The sequence below is a fragment of the Lupinus angustifolius genome, unplaced genomic scaffold, assembly GCF_001865875.1.
Source record: "Lupinus angustifolius cultivar Tanjil unplaced genomic scaffold, LupAngTanjil_v1.0 Scaffold_206_16, whole genome shotgun sequence".
Taxonomy (NCBI): Eukaryota; Viridiplantae; Streptophyta; class Magnoliopsida; order Fabales; family Fabaceae; genus Lupinus; species Lupinus angustifolius.
In genome coordinates this window covers 7027-28802 of record NW_017726897.1, presented here as the reverse complement: position 1 = coordinate 28802, position 21776 = coordinate 7027, and the positions used below count along the sequence as shown (strand labels likewise).

General features: G+C 35.6%; 2 protein-coding genes across 3 annotated transcripts; one reads left to right on the top strand and one right to left on the bottom strand.

Moving 5' to 3' along the window:
* Window positions 1-3839: 3839 nt before the first annotated feature.
* Window positions 3840-8623, top strand: LOC109340606 (protein SMAX1-LIKE 3). 2 transcript variants are annotated; one of them, XM_019578330.1, is made up of 4 exons: window positions 3840-5493; window positions 6050-6290; window positions 7245-7298; window positions 7332-8623. In XM_019578330.1, exons 1-4 carry the CDS (start codon window positions 4280-4282, stop codon window positions 8349-8351), a joined length of 2529 nt encoding a protein of 842 aa, XP_019433875.1. In that variant the 5' UTR covers window positions 3840-4279; the 3' UTR covers window positions 8352-8623. The 2 variants fall into 2 exon arrangements, with proteins under 2 accessions (XP_019433875.1, XP_019433874.1); XM_019578329.1 differs by having other exon boundaries at window positions 3841-5493; window positions 7245-8623.
* Window positions 8624-13896: 5273 nt separating this feature from the next.
* On the bottom strand, window positions 13897-14607 carry LOC109340605. Its single transcript, XM_019578327.1, has one exon. The coding sequence runs from the start codon at window positions 14605-14607 to the stop codon at window positions 13897-13899; it is 711 nt and encodes a 236-aa protein (XP_019433872.1).
* Between the last annotated feature and the right edge of the window lie 7169 nt (window positions 14608-21776).

Genomic DNA, 21776 nt, shown 5'->3' with positions numbered 1-21776 from the left:
GTGAATTTTGGGCTGAAGCAGCATCTACTGCTTGTTACCTGGTTAATCGTTCTCCACATTCAGCACTTGATTTCAAAATCCCAGAAGAAATTTGGTCAGGTAATCCTGTTGATTATTCTAACTTAAGAATCTTTGGATGTCCTGCTTATGCACATGTTAATGATGGTAAATTAGCTCCAAGAGCTGTTGAGTGCATATTTCTTGGTTATGCATCTGAGTCTAAAGGATATCGCTTATGGTATTCTGATGCAAAGTCACGGAAATTAATTCTTAGCAGAGATGTGACTTTTAATGAGGATGCATTTTTATCTTCTGGAAAACAATCTATTGTGTCTTCTTCTACTAGTACAGGTAATCTGCAGGGTACTAGCGAGAAGGTGGAGTTGATAGTGAAACCTACAGTTCCTAATGTTGATGTTCCATCTTCCTCTACAAATCAATCTAGCATTGATGATCATTATGTTGATTGTGATGACAGTACAACTTCTCCTATTCATCAGCAAGAAGATGATTATTGTATTGCTCGAGACAGAACCAGAAGACTAATTAAAAGGCCAGCTAGATACACTGATGGTGATAATTTAATTGCTTATGCATTGTCAGTTGCACAAGAGGTAAATGATGATGTTGAACCTGCCAGCTATACAGAAGCTGTTTCTTGTGTTGATTCGTCACAGTGGCTAGTGGCTATGAATGAAGAGATTGAAAGTCTTCATAAGAATGGTACTTGGGCTTTGACAGAGCTTCCCGAAGGCAAACGACCATTACGATGTAAATGGATCTATAAGAAGAAAGACGGTATTCCCGGGGTTGAAGATCCAAGATGCAAAGCACGACTAGTTGTTAAAGGTTTTAATCAAAAGGAAGGTATTGACTTTAATGAGATATTCTCACCTGTTGTTCGTCATACTTCTATACGTGTTTTGCTTGCTTTTGTTGCTTTATTTGATTTGGAGTTGGAGCAACTTGATGTAAAGACAGCTTTTCTACATGGAGAGCTGGAAGAAGAAATTTACATGGAACAACCTGAAGGATTTATTGTTCCTGATAAGGAGCATCTTGTCTGTCGATTGAAGAAATCATTATATGGCCTTAAGCAAGCTCCCAGACAATGGTACATGAGGTTTGATTCTTTTATGATTGGGCAAGGTTATTGCAGGAGTCAATTTGATGACTGTATTTATTTCCAGAAATTTCCAAATGAATCATTCATATACTTGTTACTGTATGTTGATGATATGCTAATTGCTTCACGTGACAAGTCTTTGATCCGGAAATTGAAAATTCAACTCAATAATGAGTTTGAGATGAAAGAATTAGGTGCAGCCAAGAAAATTCTTGGTATGGAGATTCACAGGGATCGTCAAGCTGGTAAATTGTTTTTATCCCAAGAGAAATATATTGAAAGAGTGCTTGAAAGGTTTAATATGAATAATTGTAAACCTGTTTCTACTCCACTTGCTGCACATTTCAAGTTATCTTTAGATCTTTGCCCACATACAGAGGAAGAGATGGAGCGTATGTCACATATTCCTTATGCTAGTGCAGTTGGTAGTCTTATGTATGCTATGGTGTGCACTAGACCTGATTTAGCATATGCTGTTAGCATGGTAAGTCGATATATGCATAATCCTGGAAAGGATCATTGGAGTGCTGTAAAATGGATTTTTCGGTATCTAAAAGGTACTTCTGGTATTGGCTTGGTATTTGACAGAAACAAGGCTACAACTGATGACGTTGTAGGTTATGTTGATTCGGATTATGGTGGTGATATTGACAGAAGGAGGTCTCTTTCTGGTTACATCTTTACTCTCTGTAATAGTGCTATTAGCTGGAAAGCTACTCTTCAGTCCATTGCTGCATTGTCTACGACTGAAGCAGAATATATTTCAGCAACGGAGGGTGTGAAGGAGGCTATTTGGCTCCGAGGTTTGGTAAATGAACTTGGTCTAATACAGGGTGTTCTTACAGTGTTTTGTGATAGTCAAAGTGCTATTCATTTGACCAGGAATAATCGTTATCATGACAAGACCAAACACATTGATATAAAACGTCACTTTATCCGAGATATTGTTGCTATTGGTGAAATTATGGTGGAAAAGATTCACACATCAGAGAATCCAGCAGATATACTTACCAAGCCACTTCCGAATACCAAGTTCCAACTTTGCTTGGACTTGGTTGGTCTCTACAGCACTTGAGTGCCCTTCGGGGCATTATTTGGCGATGAGCAACTTATCAAATTCGAGCCAAGGTGGAGATTGTTAGATGCCTCTCATTACTATGCCTTAGAAGAATTATATGACTATTTTATGGCTCTCTTTAAGGGCATTTTATGTCACTTTTATGGCTTTGTTTCCAAGCATCCAATGCTTGGAATCCAAGATACCAAGACTTTGCTTGCCTATAAAAGGACACATATAGAGAGCTTCAAAATCATCTTCACAACACACAACATCTCTTTCATTTACACATATATTGTGAGTGCATTCTTGGTGAGAATTCTTGTTCCATTTGAGAGAGTATTTGTGAGAAAAAATATTGTCATTTGTCCTCATCATTATAAGAGGTATTGTTAGATGTCTCTCATTTCTATGCCTTAAAAGAATTTTATGACTATTTTATGGCTCTCTCTAAAGACATTTTGTGTCACTTTTATGGCTTTGTTTCCAAGCATCCAATGCTTCATATCCAAGATACCAAGACTTTGCTTGCCTATAAAAGGACACATATAGAGAGCTTCAAAATCATCTTCACAACACACAACATCTCTTTCATTTACACATATATTGTGAGTGCATTCTTGGTGAGAATTCTTGTTCCATTTGAGAGAGTATTTGTGAGAAAAATATTGTCATTTGTCCTCATCATTATAAGAGGATTTCTTGTACTCTTCTTTTTTACATAGTGGAATTTTGCTCTTGATCGCCCGTGGTTTTTTTTCCTCTCACACTGAGGGGTTTTTCCACGTTAAATCTTGTGTGTTATTTTCTTTATCCTTTACTTGCTTCTCTTTTGTTCTCAATTGATTCAATCTTGTGCTTCCGCATTGTGCTCTATCCTAGACAGTTCTCATCATACACATTAATGGAACATGATAAGCTGAGACAAAACTCTTAAAGTATGAGGGTATAAATACTAAATAAATACTAAATTTATTGAATAATTTGCAAAAATAATTCATCTCAAATCAAAATTATAATAATTAATGGGAATAATTGAAATTTTCACACTATAATTATGATAGTATTGAGAAAGAGAAAAACATACATTCATTTAGCATTGCCACATTTAGAATAAACTGGTTAGAAAAAAATATGTAAATAATTAAATGCATTAAGAGTTGTAAATTGTGCAAAAGTATTTATGGGACATTAAAAAATTGTTCCATTATTTCTTGACGTTTTCAATCTTTTTCTATCCTTATAAGACTGGGGAATAACTTTTGTGATCAGACTCAAAAAATTTAGATGCATATAGAGTAGATTCAAGATTACTTAGTCCCTTCTATTACAATTTCCTCCTTATCCGAAAAATAAAATATTGGTTAACATTACTGTTCCAAAAAGAGAAAGTGCCCCCACTTACTAACACCAATATTTTTATTTTTATGAAATTCGAGGAATGTGTGTATTAAAAAGAAAGAGAGTGAGTGAGTGAGTGAGTGAGAGAGCAAAGCTTAGTTGCCTTTGATACTGGTGCATGAGTCCTGCTTGTCAGCACATGCAATCCACTTTCCACAACAAAATCAACTTTGGGCCCCAAATTTACCTCACTCACAAGAAAAGCATAGCCCACTTAACATAAATTTCATACCCTCCTCTTCCTTAACCATTTCTCTCTCTCTCTCATCTCTCTCTCTCTTGTTTCCTTATCTTACTCAAATCTTTTGTGCAAAACCACCATCATGTTAATTCATATCTAAGAGACAAGATACAAAACAAACATGTTTGATGGAAGAGATTAATTAGTGAATCATCACTCATCACTTTACATATTATACTAGCTTGGGATAGATGCCTCAAAACCTAGCTTCCAAGTTCCAACCTTAAATAATATCTGATACAACAACCATCGACACATATTTCTTCACCCCAACCTTCCCCTATTCTTACCTCTTTACTATATATCATCCTTTTTCTCAATCCAAATTAATACAACCATCTTTCTTCTATGTCATAGAATCGAAAAAACTAACCCAACTACACTTTCATCTCACTGTTAATAGTTTCTTGTTTCTTTTCTGTGTTGTTTTAGCTTTGGCTATATCCTTCAGAAGATGAGAACAGGAAACTGTGCTATGCAACAAGGCCTAACAGCAGAGGCAGCAAGCATAGTTAAGCAAGCAGTAACACTTGCAAAGCGTCGTGGCCATGCTCAGGTGACTCCACTCCACGTAGCAAACACCATGCTTTCTGTTACCAATGGCCTATTGAGAACAGCTTGTCTCCAATCTCATTCTCACCCTCTCCAGTGCAAGGCCTTGGAGCTTTGTTTCAACGTGGCTCTCAATCGTTTGCCAGCATCAACTTCTAGCCCCATGTTGGGTACAAATCATCATCACTCTCAGTGTCCTTCTATCTCGAACGCCTTGGTTGCTGCGTTCAAGCGCGCTCAGGCGCACCAACGCCGTGGATCCATTGAGAATCAGCAGCAGCCACTCTTGGCTGTGAAGATAGAGCTTGAGCAGCTCATAATTTCAATCTTGGATGATCCTAGTGTTAGTAGGGTCATGAGAGAGGCTAGTTTTTCTAGTACTCAAGTGAAAAGCAACGTTGAACAAGCTGTGTCTTTAGAAATATGCTCTCAGAACAATAATAACCCATCACCTGTGAGTAGTAGCAAATCAAAGGATCAAATCAGTAATAGTCACTCTCTTTCATCTCATCCAAGTGGAGAGAACCTACACAATAAAACAACTGTGCCAAATCAGATTAGGGCTGAAGACATCACCAGTGTTATAGATAATTTGTTGAGTCAAAGTAGGAGAAGCACTGTGATTGTTGGTGAGTGTCTAGCTACTCTTGAAGGTGTAGTTAGAGAAGTGATAGATAAGTTTGATAAAGGAGATGTTGATGAGTCTCTTATAGGTGTTAAGTTTAAATCTCTTTCTCTTTCCTCCTTTGTCCATGTTTCTAGTGTTGAGGTAGAACAAAAAATTGAAGAGCTTAAGAGCCTTGTAAATATGGCCTCTCATGGAAAAGGGTATGTTTTGTATCTTGGAGATCTTAAATGGGTATTTGATTACCATTATAACAATCAGCAACAAGGGAGAGTGGTATATAACTACTCTCCTGTGGATCACATGATCATGGAGATTGGAAAACTGGTGAGTGGGATTGGAGAGAGTGGAAGGTTTTGGTTGATGGGTGTTGCAACTTTCCAAGCTTACATGAGATGCAAAAATGGCCAGCCATCATTGGAAACTCTTTGGGGTCTTCATCCTATTACTGTTCCTGCCGGAAGTTTGTGCTTGAGTCTCATCCCTGACAGGTTAAAAAGCAGTTTTGTATAGTTGCATATTATTGTATGGCTTTAGTTCAATCTTTAGAATCCACTTCAAAAAAACTGTTCCTTCTTTGGATGAACGATCACCTATATGAATATGGGCATGGGAAAAGTAAAAACAAAATTGAATTGTCTTTTTCTTTTTAAAGGTTAAAATAAAGTTGGTTTGAACGAAATACGTGCTAAACAAAATAAGGAAAATTGGAAAAACAGTTTTATTTTTCTTCTTTCCTCTTTGTTTCTCAACCAGTTTCTGTTTATGTGAAGGAAAAACAATGGCAAATTAAAAGAACTTTGGTTAAAAGTGTATGTACTAGAACGAACAACATGTCAGTCATTATTATGTTTCTTTGTTTTTTCTTTTTCTTTCATTATATTTATCAATTATCCTTGAAAATCGGTTTCTCTTTTTTGGAGTACTCCTTTTCCAATATATTGTTACTATTCTAAATGACTTTAGAAGGTGGAACATGACATGAAGAAAATGTAAGAATCTAAAATTGATAATCTTTCTTGTCATCATCTTTCACTTTTTCCTCAGTGGTGTACAAAATCAGACCACAAACAAAAACGCTGACACTAGAACAAGCTGGTCATTACATGAAGGAGTGGGAGATGATAAGGAACAACAAGCTTGTTTTGCGGAATCTTCATCCAAAATTGAGACCGAAGCTAGAGGCTTGCAAAGTAGTACTTGTAACAGTGATTTCTCAAGTTCAAGCCTTCCTGCATGGCTCCAACAATACAAGAATGAGAATAGACGAGTGATCTCTAGTAACCAGGTCTTAATTATCACAAATCTTACTTTAAGTATTTTTCATTTTGTGTGCAAACTGTTTTTTTGTTGTGAGGTAAAACAAGGTTTAAGGGCATTTCCTGGGATTTTGACTACAAAACTCACATTTTATATCTTACTATCTAATCAATTAGATAAACAATAAATGATGAGATTTGGTTCTTTAAGGCCCTGTAATACATGACACTAATTTTTTTTTAAGAATTTATACTTTTTTTTACTTTTGAATTAAATATTTTAAAATATTTATCTCTTCTTACATTTGAGTACTTCAGGCGTCCAAAACCTGAGAGGATATGATTTCATAAATGACTGATATCAGAGTCGAATTCATTTTTATTATTAGAGAGAACAATTCTATTTTTAATGTATTTATAAATTAAAAGATATAAATATCATTATTTTTTTTTTGTTGTATACATTTCCATACAACTATCTTTCATGAAAGCAGTTAGACTCCACATGAAGAATAACATTTTATATATTATTATTTTCTACATGATAAATTCAGACAACTTTAATTTTTTATAATATAATTATTTTATGTATTTTTGTTTGTGATTACGTTAAGTTTATCGGAAAATAGGTTAGGTTAGTGTCACAACATTTGTGATCGCCGTTTTGTTCTAGAGTCTCCTAAAAGCAATTTAAAAAAGTTTATAAATTAGAAAAAAGTGTATAACTTTTTTCTCATGCAGTAGTATATACATTTTAGATGGGAATGATCTATCTCATTTTCAATGTTTCATTGTGTCCCATCCAATTGAAAATTACTCTATATTTAAAAAAAAAAATATAAAAACAAAATATAATTTTTTTATATTAATTGATGAAATTTGGTTGATTTAGGATGTAGGAACAGGAATATTTGGGAGTATAGTATCTTGTTTCTATACATATTGCAATATTAAAATGAACTTTTCCTTTCATATTCTCACAGAACTCTGTCCCAGTGGGAGAGCTTTGCAACAGGTGGAACTCTATGTGTAGTTCAATCCAAAAACAACCTTATCCTTCTGAGAAAACCGTCACATTATCTTCCGCATCACCATCTTCATCAACCTCAGGTTTCTCCTATGAACAGCAACATCCTAATTCGCATCGAACCCACCATGATTACTTGCATGTTGTTGCTGAACCAACATTACGAGTATACATCACAGAGAATAAAGATACAGCTGTGCATCCATTCTCATCGTCCAATCTTAGCTCGAAACCTAACTCCACTTCTTCAAGCGATGTCATGGAAATGGAGTACGTACGTAAGTTCAAGGAGCTTAATTCTGAGAACCTAAAAACACTGTGCAACGCTTTAGAGAAAAAAGTGCCGTGGCAGAAAGATATTATACCGCAAATCGTGACCACCATTTTGCAATGTCGTTCAGGCATGCTAAAAAGAAAAGGGAAAGTGAGAAACAATGAGGTGATGAAAGAAGAAACATGGTTGTTTTTCCAAGGTGTTGATATGGAAGGTAAAGAGAAAATAGCAAGAGAATTGGCTAAGCTTGTTTTTGGGTCCCACAAGAACTTTATTTCAATACCTTTGAGCAGTTTTGCATCAAATACAAGAGCTGATTCAACTGAGGATTTCAGAAACAAAAGATCAAGAGATGAAACAAGTTGCAGTTACACTGAGAGGTTCGCTGATGCAGTCTCTATTAATCCTCATAGGGTGTTTCTAATTGAGGATATAGAACAAGCCGATTATTGTTCTCAACTTGGTTTTAAAAGAGCTATTGAAATTGGAAGAGTTTCAGACTCGAATGGCGAAGAAGTTGATCTTTGTGACGCTATCATCATTCTGAGCTGTGAAAGTTTCAGTTCTAGGTCAAGAGCTTGTTCTCCTTCAATGAAGCAAAAATCTTGTGAAGGTTCACAAGAAGAAAATGAAATTAATATTGCTACTTTGGAAGAGACAAGCCCTTGTGTTTTTTTGGATTTGAATATTTCCCTTGATGATGAGTGTGACGAAGAAAGTTTGGTGGATGATATTGGACTTCTTGAATCTGTAGACAGAAAGCTTATCTTCAAAGTTCAGGAATTATGATGAAAAGTGTTTCAAGAATATCTAGTATTTAGCCTTCTTTTAATTCTCTTTATTCAACACATGTCAATGTATTCTCACGCATTTCCTAGGGCTAGGGGTGAAAGAAATTGCATGGCCTTTGTCTTTCCGTTTTTCACTTTTTTTTTAGAATTAAAAACTTTTTTCTATTTGTATAGGGAATACACAATTTTTAATTTCAATGGCACAAAGTTTTTACGGGAACTTGATACCAAGAATCACAGCCTAATCACTTTACCAGTATTTTAATATATCACCTCTCCACACTAGTGCGCATCCTATATACAACCTTACTCGTTTTGTTCAGATTGAACGTTAGAGTTGAGTACCACATTTACTCATTTTTCCCCCGCTTAATTATCATATACTGATGTAAGTATATAACATTTATAACGTATGTAATATATATATATATTCAGATGGTTATCAGTAATTAGATTTTTTATGTGTTCATACGAATATTCTTTACGTCCAAAAATGTATTTGGTTTGAGAAAACAATATATATCACTTCTTTAAGATAATAAATACAGCAAATTATTTTCCTATAATTTATTTTTAATCTTAAACATGTGCACTTGGGTATACTGTGAATAAGCACATCAATTTTAAGCCAAAACTTTTTATATATTAAAATAGTAAAATATGTATAATTAATATTGAATATAAAGAGGAAATTACACACAGTATGCTTCAGTGTGAAAAAAGAGCGTGTCTAACTGTCTATATATATTGTGCTAGTGATGCTATTTTATAAATTTTACCATTTGCTTTCGTTTTTATTTTAATATAATCTTGGAATTACGATAATCAAGAAATGAATATAAAATTTCCCTGATGTGATTTACACGAAGAATAAGATATGCCCAGGAACTTTACTGTGTTTGGTAATTATAACTTCATGATTATTGCTGATTATATTGCAACTTATTATGTCATCAAATGTGAAGATATAAAGGTCTCACTGTATTCCGTCATCATGCGCGTTATTAACATGCTCACACAAATAGCTCCGCCACCTTATCATCTTTTGCCATACTCTACTTATGCATGGTAAGGTGCGTGTGAGAAACTGGGCCCCAACTATTTTGGAGTTTGGCATGAAATATGCCCCACAAATTTCTATAGAACAATTTTACAAGAATCTAATAAGTAAAATAATTTGTACTTTGTATATAGAGTTTATTAATTTGTTATGATGCTTATTATACTCTGTAGAAGATTCATGAAACATGTAGAAAAACACTAACACATTAAGAAGTGTATAAACAAGTAGCATATGACGCAATGGAATGTTTGATATAATAAAGGGTGTAGCCTCTTGCTGAGCTGGTGGGTGTTTTTCACTCAGCTCCTTTTCTTATTGCTAAGCGAGGCAGGAGCAGTAACTTAGTCATTCATGATTACTCTGTTGCATGACTTATACTAGTGCTAATTAGATATGCCATGTCCATAAATATTTTTCTGAATTTTTAAGTGTTGAACCGAGAGGATGAGCTTTGATGCCAACTAAAATATTCAAAAGTAATACAAGAGGGGATTGAGTTTAATTACTTTTACTAACTTTCTACAAAAAGTGAATGTTTTGGCTGGATAAAAAAAGATTTAAACAAAAAATTAGAAATACGGATAATTACTTCATCCTACTAAGAGTGCATGAAAAGATGCTTGAGAGAAACTTCTTGGTATCATAAAGAAAAACTCCACAATTTACATAGTAAATATAAAACCTTTAATAAAAGGATTTAAGGGATAGCAGACTGATACAAGGTTTTATATTTTTCAACCAATATAATAGGTTACATCCAATTTCTTGTGAGTACCAACATTCTACTATAATTCAATACTCATTTGAACAACAAGTATTCTTTGAACACCTTGACTCTTCAGGCAAAACAACTCGAGTACTCTATCCATGCCTTGCCTCTCCAAGCTTAACACTAAAAAATGGTTTGTGTTAAAGAATCACTACAGTCAGAATAACAAAACAATAGCGCTTAAATTGTCATTTAACTGCACTTTTGTGATGCTTTCTATGTGAGCGCAGTAGTATATAAGGTTATATTCAACAACGTTTTTTATAGTGTTATAGAAAGTAGACATTTAACAGCGCTCACTGAAGCAAGCGCTGTTAAATGTCTACTTTCTAAATAAGACAATATATCTCCCAAATATTCTATCAAACACATGACAAGCATGTCAAACTCTACCATATTTACAATAGATTTGTTGAATCACCAATGACTTCAATTACATTCAACCTTAACAGATTTCAATATTATAAAATAACATTTGAGTAATGAGATCTTACAGAAATTGTTCATTCTTTCTCCTCCAATGTTCACCATAGCCAAAAATCTAGAACATCATAGCTGCATAACTTCACAACAAATAAAGATCACATTATTAGTGAAGAGAAAAATAAATGAGCTAAAATAAGATAACGATTTACCTTATGAGTGAATAGAAAAACAAAAAATCGATAACTTCACCATAGTTGTACAACTTCACAATAAATAAAGATCACACTATTAGTGAATAAAGATCACACTATTAGTTGTCTATCAAAGCTTTGGTCATCAGGTCAGCAAGCTGCATTTCGGTATGACAATGTTTCAACTTGATTCTTCCCTTGTTCACTTGATCTCTTAAGAAGTGAAACTTAGTTTCGATGTGTTTGCTTCGCCCATGAGATACAGGATTCTTGACTAAGTTAATTGCAGATTTGTTATCAACTTGCAACTCAATAACTTCATATGTTTTCAATGCCAATTCTGCAATTAAGGACTAGATCCACAAGGCTTGACATGTTGCATTACACGCAGAGATATATTCTGCTTCATAGGTGGATAGAGCAACCACTGACTGCTTTTTGGAGTTCTAAGAGACTAGAGCACCACAAAATTGGAACACATAGCCTGATGTGGATTTTCTTTCTACCAAATCTCCAACCCAGTTTACATCTGAGTAGGCTGCAATGTGAATTTTTCTTCTTCCTTCTGATGTGGGAGCAGGATTCCATGGTTTATAGTGCCCTTAAGGTACCTTAGGATCGTCTTTACTGCTGCAAGATGAGACACATTTGGATTAGCTAGGAATCTGTTGACAAGGCCTACTCCATAGGATATTTCTGGTCTGCTATTGCAAATGAATCTCAAACACCCAACCAACTATCTGTATGTAGTGTTGTCCACTGATTCCTCAAGCTCACAGTTATCTAACTTGATATTTCCTTCCACTGGTGTGGTTGTTTCATTACATTGGTCCCTATTAAACCTTTGTAGAATTTCTTTTATGTACTTCTTTTGATGCAAGATCAGACCATCTTTGTTCTCAATAAATTTGATGCCAAGGAAGTATGATAACTTGCCCAAGCCAGTCATCTCAAATTCAAGTTTGAGACTTCTCTTTATCTTTTCCATTTCATCTATACAGTTTCCTATGATCAAGAGATCATCCACATAAAGGCATATAATCACAATTCCCAATTCAGCAGTTGTTTTTATGTATATGCCATGTTCCATAATGCATTTTGTGAACTCCTCTAACAAGAGAAATGTGTCTATTCTTTTGTTCCAGGCTCTAGGATCCTGTTTCAAACCATACAGAGCTTTGTTCAATTTGAATACTTTGTCTTCATTACTTGAGATTAGGAAGCCAAGGGGTTGTTGTATATATACCTCTTCATCCAATGGACCATTGAGGAAGGCAGACTTCAAATCTAGTTGCCAAATCCTCCACATTTTCCAGCTGGCTAGACTTGCTATGATTCTCACAGTCTCAGTTCTTGCCACAAGTGCAAAGACTTCTGAGTAGTCTTCACCTTCTTTTTGCATAAACCCCTTTGCTACTAACCTTGCTTTGTGCTTGGCTATGCTTTCATCAGGTTTGAGTTTTGTTTTGTATATCTATTTGAATACTATAGAGTACTTTCCACTTGGTAGTGTGACTAATTCCCAATTGTCATTCCTTTCAATGGTCATTAGCTCTTCCTTCATTGCATCTGTCCAGACTTTGTCCTCTATAACTTCTTCAAATTTCACTGGTTTAGTGGCTGTCATCAATGCTAAGTGCACAAGTTCCCCATCTTTAGTGATTGCACTATCAGGGAACACATGATAGTCTTTTAGTCTTGAGGGCATGCCTCTAGTTCTTTCTGATCTTCCATGTTGGGTGACTTGTTCAGTTGCTTGTTCAGTGACTTGCTCAATATTTTCTGCTGGAATTGGTGATATTTCTGTCTGATGCCCAACTGATTCCATTGGGATATTCACTTTGAAGGTTGTTGTGTCCTTAGTGTCCATCTTGTCATTCCAATGATTCAATTCACTAAACTGAACATCTCTACTGTAAGTCACTTTCTTTGTCCTCGAATTGTACACTCTATAGGATCCTGTAGGATGATATCCAAGGAATATCGTTGCCTCACTCTTATCATCAAGTTTCTTTCTCTTCTGATCGGGAATATGTGTGTAGCAAAGAGAGCCAAAGACTCTAAGGTGTTGGACAGAAGGCTTTCTTCCTGACCATGCTTCTTTAGGTACCATTGATGAGGAATTCTGAGTTGGACACATGTTTAGTACATAGGTGGCTGTTTCTACTGCTTCAACCCAAAAACTTGATGATAATCCAGTGCCTTTCATCATACTCCTAACTATATTCATTATGGTTTTGTTCCTTCTCTCAGCCACACCATTGTGCTGAGGTGTGTTAGGTGCTGTGATTTCATGAGTTATCCCCTCTTTTTTGCAGAACTCTTCTAGTTATCTAGAAGTGAATTCTCCACCTCCATCAGTCCTCAATATTTTGATGAGTTTGCATGATTGCCTTTCTACTAAGGCTTTGAATGCTTTGAATGTCATAAACACATCATTCTTGGCCTTCAGGGGATAAGTTCATAGTTTCTTGCTCAGTTCATCAACAAATGACACAAAGTATTTGTTTCCTCTTATAGAAGAGACTTCAAAGGGGCCACATACATCAAAGTATATGATGTTGAGTAGGTCTTTAGCTCTGCTTGGGGCATTAATTCCAAATGCAGATATGTGGTGTTTATTCATGATACATTTATCACAAATAGCATTAGGATTCTCGATATGAGGTAAACCTTTAACTAGGTTCTTGTTATGCAGCAAATTCGGGTCCCTAAAGTTAAGGTGGCCATACCTCATATGCCAAAGCAATGATTCATTTGATTGAGATCCAGTCAGCAAGCATTGTGATTTCCATGTTCGAATTGAAATCTGAAATGTTCTATTTGCTGGTAGTGGTGCTATAAGAACCTTTTTGTTTCTTGCATCAAATAGTTCTAGGCTCCCTTGATGCAGGTTCATTCTGAATCCCTTTTCTACTAGTTGACCAATACTTATCAAGTTGGTCTTCATGGTGGGAACATACAAGACATCCTTGATCAGTGCCTTATTTCCATTTTGCATGGTAATTAGTATATCCCTTGTGCCTTCAGCTTGTATCATCCTATTGTCAGCAAACCACACCTGACGTTTCCTTGATTCATCAAAGTGTGTTAACTAGGTTCTGTGCCCAGTCATGAGATTGGAGCACCTTGAATCTAGATACCATATCTCTGTATCACCTAGTTCCTCTGGTCCATTTTTCATCATCAAAATGATGCTCACATCATCTTCACCGGTTGTGCCTTTGACCATATTGACTTCATCATCATGTCTTTCAATCTCTTGAGCCTGTGATGGAAGCTGACATTCATTTGAGAAATGTCCTAGTCTTCTACAATTGTAGCACTTGAGCCTTCTCTTGTCTATTCTTTTCTTGTTACCATAAGAACCTTTGTACCCTCCTCTCCTAGAAGATTCAGGCATAAAGGTCCCATTCTTTGAACTTCCCTTGTTTTCTATGCCACGACCCTTTCCTTTATACTCTATTCCTCTACCAAATGATCCTATTTTCTTGAAGACTTGTGCCTGCAGAGCCTGATCTGGTGATTTTCCTCCAGAGCGTTCAATGATTCTTTGCTCATGTGCTTCAAGTGAGCCCTGAAGTTCTTCTATCTTCAACTTCTCTAGATCCCTAGATTCTTCTATAACTACCACTATGTGGTCAAACTTGGGATGCAAGGTGCGCATGACCTTTTCTACTATGGTGAGATCAGTTATCTTCTCCATACACGATTTCATGCCATTCGATAAGGTAATTATTCTGTTGAAGAATTCAGAGACCCTTTCAGATTCATCCATCTGCATTAGCTCGAAATGTCTGCGCATTGTTTGAAGGCACACTTTCTTCAATTGATTTGCACCTTCATTCCCTTTCTCCAAGACCTCCATGCTTCAGTTGAGGTTCCAGCACCAACTATTTTCTCGAAATGAACATTATCCACACACTGGTGAATTAGGCATAAAGCTTTGCAATCATTTCTCAGATTTTCTTTATGCTTTACCTTTTCTTCTTCTGTGGCATCCTCTGCTAATGGTGGAAAGCCATTCATCACAGTTTCAAATGTTTCTTGATACCCTAGTATTACTTTCATTTGCGCATACCATTGAGACCAATTCTTGCCATCAAGAAAAGTAGATTTGTTGGGAGGCCTCCTTGATTCATCTTCGGTTTGATGATGCTTTGTCCAGAATCATAGCTGCTCTTGATACCAGTTGTTGGAGCAAAACAGAAAACAAAATGGATTAAAGAATGAAGGATTTGAATATGAAGTAGAAGGATAAAAGAGTGAAGAGAGAAGAGAGAATGTCAATGAATATGTCTCTATTGATTCATACATCCAATGGATTACAAGATGATGTACTTATACTACACAAAGCATAAGCTTCAACTGAATCAATTGAAAAAACGGTTTCAACAACTAGTTTCTAAAGATAGAAACTAACCTAACCAAGATAACTGATTTTCAAACTTATTTCCAGAAGTGGAATTATTTCTTAATAGATACCCAACTCCTCACTTTTCCATTTCTTTTGTAAAAAGAAAAATTCTTGCGTTAAGGAGAGCACATATGTAGTCTCATAAGTTGTGTCACTGCATGTACTACTAGTCTGATATTGGTTGAAAAAATATATTAAAGTTAAAAAATTAATAATTAATTATTTTTCTGACAAATCACAGTTAATGACACATGCAGTGGTACAACTTGTGGTATAGCAGATGTGTACCCTTCTTGAGAAACGTTTACAACAATGTTTAAAATGAAATTCTTAAATTAACCTATGATGAATTGACATTGCTACATAATGATGATTGTAGACTATAGATGCTGATGGTGAATCTCAAAGTGAAAAATCACTATGAAGATGTGTATGAGTTTCTCTTGGATTTTTGAAATCACACTCTTTGAAAATTGGAAAACTAAAATTAAAGGCAAGCCAATGAAACAATGAATTAATTAGTTGTGTGAAACTGGAAGACTTTAATAATAATCACTTTTTGGTTTCTATTACAAGTTAATTGCTAGCACTAAGTCACAATTGTTTATCTATTTTTACGGCTCATAATCATTTATATTTTATAGGAAACCGTTTCACAATAATAATGACTTAAATAATTGAGTCATAATCAATTATATTTACATAATTGATGTCTAATAGATTATCCACAGAGAATCATTCAGTTTTTTTTGGTAAAAATATCTCTATATAAAACATTATTAATATGCTAAATCAATGATATAAGTTGTTTAATAAATGGTTAAGACTCCATCCTGTTGTCTCTGTTGCTTGTTCTGCAAGCAGCTGATATGCACACCAAGTGCATACATACACCAGAAAAACCAGAAAAGAATGGAGAGAATGGAGAGTAGGAATAGAGAAAGAAGGTTGAAGATTGATGAGTTTACTTGGATACCAAGAAAGTAGTAAAAGAACAATTCAATGAATATTCCTCTTTTGTATTATTGATTCACTTGAAGTATCAAAATACAATCACAATTCAATGAATATACCTCTTTTGTATTATTGATTCACTTGAAGTATCAAAATACAATCATCCATCTCAAATACACTAGACTTCTATTTATAGCAATCCTAATTAACTAACTCTTAACTAACTAGACTAATTAGGAAACTATTACAAAATTAACACCAAATGCATAAGCCAAAAGCTGAAATTATCAACAACACTCTTCCTTAATTCAGCTTTAATCTCATTTTACAACACCAATCCTTTCCCTCAGCAATTCAAACCTGCTTCTCTTCAAAGGTTTGGTGAAACCGTCTGCCAATTGGTTTTCAGTGTTGCAGAATTCGACCTTCACCTTCCCTCTACTAACTTGGTCTCTAATGTAGTGAAACCTTGTCTCTATATGCTTGCTTCTTCCATGAGCCACTGGATTTAAAGCAAGGTTAATAGCAGACTTGTTGTCCATCATAATCAGCATACTTTCTTCTGCATTCATTCTCAATTCTTCCATCAATCCTTTCAGCCATACTGCTTGACAGACACACATACTTGCAGCAATATACTCAGATTCACATGAAGACAAGGCAACCACTTCTTGTTTCTTAGAGCACCAACTCACTGGAGCATTGTTTAATAAGAAGAGATAACCAGTTGTGCTCTTCCTATCTGTTTTGTCTCCACACCAATCAGCATCAGAAAAACCAACCATTTCTGATTTGCAGCCTCTGTTGGAATTAGCAGGGTACATGATGCCATACCCTATTGTTCCCTTTAGATATCTAAGGATCCTCTTTACATCATTCAAGTGACTTTGTTTAGGAGCCTCCATAAATCTGCTAACAACTCCTACACTATATGCTATATCAGGCCTTGAATTGCATACATATCTCAAGGATCCTATCATTTGCCTATACACAGTCTTGTCCACTGCACCATCTGGTTCTTCTGTGCACAAACCAATTCCCGTTTCAATTGGTGTGGTTACTGGATTGCAATTTATCATATGAAACCTCTGCAATATATCTCTTGTGTACTTGGTTTGATGCATCAAGATCCCTTTGCTTGTTCTCTTGAATTCAATGCCTAGAAAGTAAGACAATTCACCCAAGTCTGTCATTTCAAACTCAGCTTGCATTTCTTGCTTGAATGATTGGATCATCATCAATTCCTTCCCTGTGATAAGAAGATCATCCACATAGATACAAAGTATTAGCAATTCTTCAATGTGATTACCTTTCACATACACACCATGTTCAGTGCTGCACTTTGTGAAGCCAAGTAGCAGCAGGAATGAGTCAAGTCTCATGTTCCAAGCTCTAGGAGCTTGTTTGAGTCCATAAAGAGCCTTATGTAGCTTGTACACCATTTCTCTTATGCCTTGAACCTCAAAGCCTGGTGGTTGTGTTACAAAAACTTCTTTGAGGGTCCATTGAGGAATGTTGACTTTACATCCATTTGATGTAATTCCCAACCATTGAAGCTTGCTAGTGCAATCACAAGTCTAATTGTCTCAATCCTAGCCACTGGTGCAAACACCTCATCATAATCAGATCCATGCTTTTGAAGGAACCCTTTTGCTACCAATCTTGCTTTGAATTTGGATACCTCACCCTTTGGATTCAACTTGGTTTTGTATACCCATTCAACAGTAATAGCTTTCTTTCCAATTGGTAGATTTGTTAGAGTCCAGGTTTTGTTTCTTTCAATGGACCTTAACTCCTCTTCCATTGCACTGATCCAATGTGTATATTTGAACGCTTCTTCCAAGTTAATTGGTTCCATCTCTGCCATCAAAGCCATATGAACAAAATCTCCTTCTTGTGTTATCAAGGAATCTGAGAAAACCTCAAAATCTCTAAGTCTTGTTGATGGCTGCCTACTTCTCTGACTTGTTAATCTTGTATTTGATTGTTGATGAGCACCTTCTTCATCTGCAATCTCATCATCAGACATTGTCACTTCTGTCTCATCTGGATGTAGTTTATATTCATCAAATCTCATAACTGTTTTGGTTCCTGAGGCATTGTCTTCTTGGTTCCAATTCCAACTTTGATTCTCATCAAACCTCAGATTCCTACAAATCATGAATTTCTGAGTGGTAGGATTGTACACTCTGTATGCTCCAGTTGTATGGTAACCCAGGAAGATCAATCTTTCTCCTCTATCCTCAAGCTTGCTTCTTTTTATCTCAGGTATAAGACCATAGCATAGTGATCCAAAGATTCTTAGATGACTTATGCTAGGTCTCTGCCCTGTCCAAGCCTCCTCAGGTGTCTTGTTCTCCAATCTTTTTGATGGACTTCTGTTTAGGATATATGTTGCAGTAGCAATTGCTTCACCCCAAAGTTTCTTAGGCAAGTTCTTTGTTCTCAACATACATCTAGCCATGCTAAGCAATGTTCTGTTCTTCCTTTCAGCCACACCATTGTGTTGAGGTGTGTAAGGAGCTGTTATTTCATGATGAATACCTTCCTTGTTGCAGAAGTCACTGAACTCAGCAGAAGCATACTCGCCTCCACCATCTGATCTGAGTGTTTTTAGTTTTTGCTCACTCTTCCTTTCAACCAGTGCTTTAAATCTTTTGAAGTTCTCAAAGACATCACTTTTCTTCTTCAATAAATAAATCCATATCTTTCTTGTGCAATCATCAATGAAGGTTAGGAAGTATTTGTTCCCTCCAATTGATTCTGTTTCAAAAGGGCCACATACATCACTATAGATCAGTTCAAGAGGCTTCTTTGACCTTGTTGGAATGTTTGATTCAAAGGGACTTCTTGCTAGCTTGCTGGTCAAGCAATCATCACACAATGTTGTAGGTGATTTTATAACTGGCAATCCTGTAACACACTCAGTTTTGCTTAGCAATTCTAAACTTTTGAAGTTTAAGTGTCCATACCTCAAGTGCCAGAGCCAAGTATCTTGATCCACTCCAGCTTTGAGACAAGTTTGTTCACTAACTTGTATCTTTATCTTGAAAGTTCAATTGGATGAAAGAGAGGCCTTCAATATTTTCTGGTTTGCTCTATCAAACAGAATTAGCTCACCTTCTTCCATTATCACCTTGTATCCTTTCTCTAGAAGTTGACCAAGACTTAACAAATTATTTTGCATCTTGGGCACATAGAGCACATTGGAAATTGATGTTTCCTTGCCATCAAGTCTTTGAATCAGTACTTTCCCTACTCCTTCTGCTGAGACTGATGAGTGATCTGCAAATTTCACTTTGCTCTTGACAGATTCATCTAGTTCTGTAAACCAATCTCTTCTACCTGTCATATGGTTTGAGCAACCAGTATCCAAGTACCAGTAGTCTTCATTGCTTCCTTCATTTCCAGATTCATTCACTGTTGTAGCCATCAATAGGCAGTGTTCATCACCAGAACTGCTTGAGTTTTCCCCTTTTGCAAGTCTAGCTTCATCCTCTCTAGCCTTCTGCCATTTGTTGGATTTGCATTCTGATGCAAAGTGTCCATAGTTTCTACAGTTATCGCATTGCAACTTCTTTTTGTCTACTTTCTTTCTGGTATCTGAATTCTTATGATTGTTCTTGCCTTGATAAAGATCATTGCCATTCCTTGCACCACTCTGCTCAGGATTTCTTGTTGAGGAACTTGATTCATTGGTCTTCCACTTGCTATTCTGTCCCCTTTCTTTGGTTTTCTTGTTCCATTGATTGGAATTCTTTTTGTTGTGTCTTGACAAGAATGCTTCATCACCAACTCTGCCTGAGTTCCTTCCTTTCAACCTCAACTCATGAGCCTCCAAAGATGCCTGCAACTCCTCAATTTTGAGTTCTTCTAGGTTCTTGGACTCCTCAATTGCAACTACTATATGGTCATATTTGCAAGTGAGAGTCCTTAGGACCTTCTCAACAATTGATTTCTCTTTAATTGCTTTACCACATGACCTCATCTGGTTTGAGAGTGTTAGAATCTTGGTCATGTAGTCTGCAATTGACTCATTTTCTTCCATTTGCAAGACTTCATATTGCCTTCTTAGATTCTGCAATTTTACTTTCTTGATCTTTGCTTCATAACATTTCTCCAAGCTATCCCAGGCTTGCTTAGCAGTCTCAGCTCCATTGATCTTTTCATAATTTGCTGCATCAACACCTTGGTAGATGAGGAATAGTGCCTTGCAATCTTTCTTCTTTGCTTCATTGTACATTGTTCTTTGAGCCTCGGTTGCTCCTTCTCCTATTTCTTGATAGCCTTTCTGCACTATCTCAAGTACTTCTTGAAATCCAAATATAACTTTCATGTGATTCCTCCATCTATCATAGTTCTTGCTATCTAGGATAGGTAGTGTCATAGAGAAACTATTGCTGTTTGCCATGTGACAGCTCCTTCTTACTCCTTCTGCTTCTGCCTTCCTTTTTCTGTTTTCGAATGTACTCTTTTACACACACTCCCACACACACAGGTCCCCTTCTCTTGGTTCACACAGAATCCCTTCTGTACAAAGCTCTTGATACCACTGTTGTCTCTGTTGCTTGTTCTGCAAGCAGCTGATATGCACACCAAGTGCATACATACACCAGAAAAACCAGAAAAGAATGGAGAGAATGGAGAGTAGGAATAGAGAAAGAAGGTTGAAGATTGATGAGTTTACTTGGATACCAAGAAAGTAGTAAAAGAACAATTCAATGAATATTCCTCTTTTGTATTATTGATTCACTTGAAGTATCAAAATGCAATCATCCATCTCAAATACACTAGACTTCTATTTATAGCAATCCTCATTAACTAACTCTTAACTAACTAGACTAATTAGGAAACTATTACAAAATTAACACCAAATGCATAAGCCAAATGCTGAAATTATCAACAACACATCCATTTATCTTAGAACTATAAAAAATAAAATGCATCATAAAATTAAATATAAGAGAATATAAATATAAAACCTAGTTAATTATTGAAGTTTTATATACTTTATCTTCATCAAAACACTAATAGCGGCACTAACTTTTCAAATGCTTCATATAGTCTTGTGCTCTGCTTTCATCTAACACTTTAATTGTAACTTTAGTATAGCGTAGACAGATTGAAATAATCAACAAATGTCTTGATTATCAATATAAAATAATACATTTTAACTATACTATCTCTAATGAGTCATACTCATCATTTTCACACTTCATTTAATACAACAAGAATATAAAACACAAAAAAATAGTTTGTAAACATTGATTTCTTAAATTCACAAGTAATATATAAAAAACTTTACATATTAGAGGATAACGGTTAAAATGTAACGAAATATATATAAGATATCTGGACAAATCTGAATTGACTTGAATCTCATAAAGGAAAAGTTGCACATTCCTTCTCGGCTCTAAAATGGAGTGCAGACTTAATATAAGTAATTATGAATTATCACGTCATTAAAAAGAATTGAATATTTAAGTTACAAGAAAGTTTTCACATCCATTATTCCATTAAAAAAGTATGACTTGTGTCGAATAATTTGTTTATTCTTGCTCATTTGTTTTTATAAAAACAGTAATGTTTGTTTTTCTTAAACA